This window comes from Eurypyga helias, unplaced genomic scaffold (genome assembly GCF_000690775.1).
Source record: "Eurypyga helias isolate BGI_N326 unplaced genomic scaffold, ASM69077v1 scaffold8675, whole genome shotgun sequence".
NCBI classification, from domain to species: Eukaryota; Metazoa; Chordata; class Aves; order Eurypygiformes; family Eurypygidae; genus Eurypyga; species Eurypyga helias.
The window spans coordinates 45,072-49,297 of record NW_010249450.1 but is presented as its reverse complement, the minus strand read 5'-3'; the positions used below and the strand labels follow the sequence as shown (position 1 = coordinate 49,297).

Here is a 4,226-nt window from a genome sequence, read left to right as displayed (position 1 = left end):
TAAGTGCTCCATAAGTCAGTGATGTTGCTTAGAATCTTGTCGTTACTTGGCAGTGATGTGGCCATCTTTACTGTTATTAAGAAAATTATGAGAGAGTCCCAATGTTTGTTCTTTGACGGTTTCCCTATCATGCAAACGGCAACTTCCTTTACTAACTTTAAGGTTAGCTGTGTAATGCGGCAGTGAAATGAAACACGCACTGGTTAAGGCTTCCACTTGCCGTCAGAGCCGATTTTCCTAAGACGTTGGTGGTACAGCCTTTGAAACTGGCTCCAGGCTTGGCTCTGGGTGCAGGAGAGAAGTCATTTTACTGTCTGTTTCTGGACGCAGTGTGTTATTGCACGCATTTCCACCCTCCATCCTCTGATTCAGCTGGATGACGGTTACCTTGGAGTGGCAGGTGGGCTCTCCATCAGTGGAGGAAAGAAGTGGGCAGTGGAAAAGCTGACGAAAGCATTTGTAAAACTGAAACAACAAACAAACAATTCCAGACCGTAGCTACTAGGCAGGCTGCAGTTCAGAGCATCTCTGTAACAGCTTCGAGGCAAGGAAACATGGTTTATTAAACTTGTGCTTTTTGCTCAAATAGGGATTAAATATTTTTACTCTGTGAATCCGTGTTTCTTGCCACTTAAGACTAAGGCTCACTCAGCTTTGTGGACTTTTCCTTTGAAATTGATAGGCTTAGCTTTTCTGAAACCGTAGACTCTGTAGAGTCTAAAGCTATAGGATAATCTAAAACATTTTCAGAACCTTTCATTTATGATAAAAGAAGATTTAATCACAGAACTAATTGTTTTTCAGTTACTTCACACATCAGGCAGGGAAAAAATCATTTTGATAATCTAATGATACACAGCAGGGAGAACATAAGGTTCTTTTCATTAGCAAGCCATTGAAATCTCTCTGTTCCCAAACTGCAAACCAAACTTCACAAAATGGCTTTGCTTAATTAACGAAACAAAATAATTTTTTACATTAATTCATGTCACTTGTGAGAATTACCCAAAACACCTTTGATGCTTTGTGATTCCAAAGCTGTTGTACAGGAAAAAAACCCCAACAATTACATCAGTTCTCATTTGTAAGTGCAAAGTGAGCAAAATTAGTACAGCTGTCTCCTCTGAGAGCTGACAGTCACAGTCAACGGATAGGGCTGCCAGCAGTGCAACGAGAGTTTCAATACATCATCGACATATTTCTAAGTGAAACCTTGAAAGAAATGTTGTCCAATGCTTATGACGTCATTTTCCCTTCACACGGCTATGGGAAACAGAAAAGGATCCCAGAAGCTGTGATTAATGTGGAAGTATTGCACTTTAGACAGTGCTGTTGATCAGTATCTGATATTGGTCCTTTTGAAAATGTGCAGCCCCAACAGTTTCAAAGCTATAAACACCTTCTCTTAGTACGGATTTACAATTGCGCCACGGGAAACAAAGTTTGCGTAAGCCCACGTATCTGTCCTGGTCTGGTTTTGATGTTGAGCATGGGATAAGGAGTGTAACAGCATCTTAGGACTGCATTTTAAGGTCAAAATGAAACTTTAACTGACTTTAAACAGGAAATTAATTTCCATGTGGCTTTTCTTAGCCGCTGTTGACAGTGCTGATGATAGTCTGCCATTGACCTGTGGCAGGAAAAAATGGGTTGGCATTTTATGGATTGCTCCTTGCTGAGCAAGAATCAGATGACTGATTCTTCTTTATATGCCCTTCAGCATGTATTTAGGCTGTCGTCTTGGTAATACATTCTTGACTAGAGAGAAGCAAGTGGATGGAAAAAGTGGAATGGGTTCAATTCCAGACTAAGGAAGACCAACATTGTAATAAGGTGGAGGTGTTTCAAGGAGTACATTGATACTCTAATGTTGTCAACTATCTGAATGAACCATCCAGAAGCTGTCAAGGGAAGAAACATTGGTGATACTGGCCCATTTTTCTGTTCTTGTTTCCCCTCTCTACAGTGTACCAGAACAGAACCAGAAATTGGTCAGATTCTTTATAGCCTTTAAGATTATTGCATATGTAAATATTTGTAAATATTAGATATCCAAAAGCACAGAGGAGGATAGAATCATGGACTCACGGAATGGCCATACCTGGGAAATTTATCTCCTGTACGTGGCAGGTCAGAGTTTAGCTGTGGAAGTGGTAGAAATACCAAGATCTCCTTAAAAACACCAGACAACTGCTCTGTCTCTATGTGTGTGTTCTGTATTCTGCAAGTGAATGTAAAGGCCTGGTCTGTCTTGTGAAATAGCTTGAAGAGTCGGTAAGATACAAGAAAACCAAGAAGTGATTAGTTCACTCCAGAAAAATCAGCATGCAGCTACATCAGGTCCCTGATGGTGCGTGGGATGTTTTGCGGACAGGATAGGGTAAAAGGGGGGAGGGTGGGGGAGAGAGCACTCTTCTCACTCAAGGAGGTGGTATGTAGGCCCTTTATAGGCTTTCTACTCTTTCCTTACGATTGTTGTCCTGCCCCGTCGACTCTACAGGGATACCAATCTTTATGTATCAGGGACAAGTGAAAGCTGCCCTAATAAAAGGAACTATCACTCCACTTCATTTTACAGAAGTAATACTTGAGTTGTGCAACGCCAAAGGAAAGCAAGCAAGAAAAACGGATTGGGTAACTAACTGCAGGGAAATTTCTGTGAGAAAGGTGAAATCTGGTGTTCACTTTTGTTTTCACTTTCCGCTCCAGGTATCCTCATCATGATGTCCATGTGTAACGAAGTGCACGTGTACGAATACATCCCTTCAGTCCGACAGACCGACCTCTGTCACTACCACGAACTCTACTACGATGCAGCTTGTACCTTAGGGGCCTACCACCCGCTGCTCTACGAGAAGCTGTTGGTGCAGAGGATGAACAAAGGTTTGCAGGATGACCTCTATCGGAAGGGGAAAGTCATTTTGCCAGGGTTCAAAGCTGTCAAGTGCCCTGAACGAAATAATTTCTCACGCTTGTAGAAGAGAGTCCTTCAGAAACAATGTGCAATAAGGTACTACTGTCGTACTATAAACAAGAAGAGAATACTTGAAAAATGTGTCTTAGACCAATGTAGTCTTGAGTCTATAAATTGTAATTAAGTAGCAGGCATGAGAAATACTTATTTTCTGAGCCTGAGTATTTATTACTGCTTTGCAAATAGTTAAAAAAAAAAAGGCTTAGCTCATGAAAGGTGCAAAGGACATACTTAGGCAGAAATATAATGTATTGTTGTGGATGTGACTGTCAGAATTTGTCGGTGGTCTCCTATGCCGCATATGCTAGACTGTAACTTCTTTTTTTGAAAAAGAACGTATTTAACCGTCAAACCTGGCATTGTGAAACAGCCTCTACTGTTCATGTACAGAGCGGCCAGTTTCTCATGGCTCCGTGGCATTTTCACACTCTCCAAGAATGAAGTAATCGCTACTCCGAGCTGTGCAGTCACTGCCTAGAGTAGACTTTAATTCCCCTTCACACGCATGCTCAGTTACGGACCTCCAAATGTACAGGGAGCCTTACGGTCACGATGAGGTCAGTGCAGATGGAGATGGCTGTGCACACAGCTAAACCAGTTAAACTACTGGATGTTCTTTGGATGCCAGATCCTCATGTTCGTACCGACTGCAGAGGGCAGAGGGAAAAGAGAAACGTCTCATTTCTTTAGTGAGCAACGAACGTGTTTGTAACCCATTCAGGACAAAAGCACTCCCTGGGAGGCCTGTCAAGAGGGTGTGAGGTGGAAATAATGCCTTCCCTCGGTCTGCACAGATAAAGAAGATCCAGCAAGAGCCAAGGGAGGCTGTGCAATGCTCACACTGAAAGCAGGGGTAGAGGGAGCTCACCTTTCTGCAGCAAAGGTAGCATTTGGGATTACAGACCTCATTTGTTAGGTGTTTCACTGGGATCTGACTCACTCACCTGTTCACAAGTTACTGCTGTTAAGAAAGTGTAGGGAGTTTTCTGACAAAACAAGAGGTTATCAGCATTTTTTTATGCAACATTTGAAAGACGGTACCCCAGAAAAGCTGTAATGCCTGCAAATATGAATTGTGTATGGAGATAATTTGATATTTTCCTTCATTACACACAATGAGAATATTCTCTAAGGCACTTCTAAAAATCCACCTGGTTGCTAATATATTTAAAACACTATTTTCCGTGGCAAGATTTAAGTTTCAGATTTTTCAAGTGGCAGGAGGTTAATTGTTTTTTATTTTTTCCCCCAC

At 41.8% G+C, this 4,226-nt stretch overlaps 1 protein-coding gene across 1 annotated transcript in view; it reads right to left on the bottom strand.

The window, feature by feature from the left end:
- Window positions 1-237: 237 nt before the first annotated feature.
- Window positions 238-4,226, bottom strand: part of LOC104509423 (pinopsin-like) — a gene marked incomplete at its 5' end in the record, with an annotated part of 25,427 nt that continues 21,438 nt past the window's right edge. Inside the window, one exon of the mRNA XM_010151357.1 lies at window positions 238-465. Within this exon, the coding sequence (XP_010149659.1) occupies window positions 238-465 (228 nt within the window). The remainder of the gene's footprint in view (window positions 466-4,226) is intronic.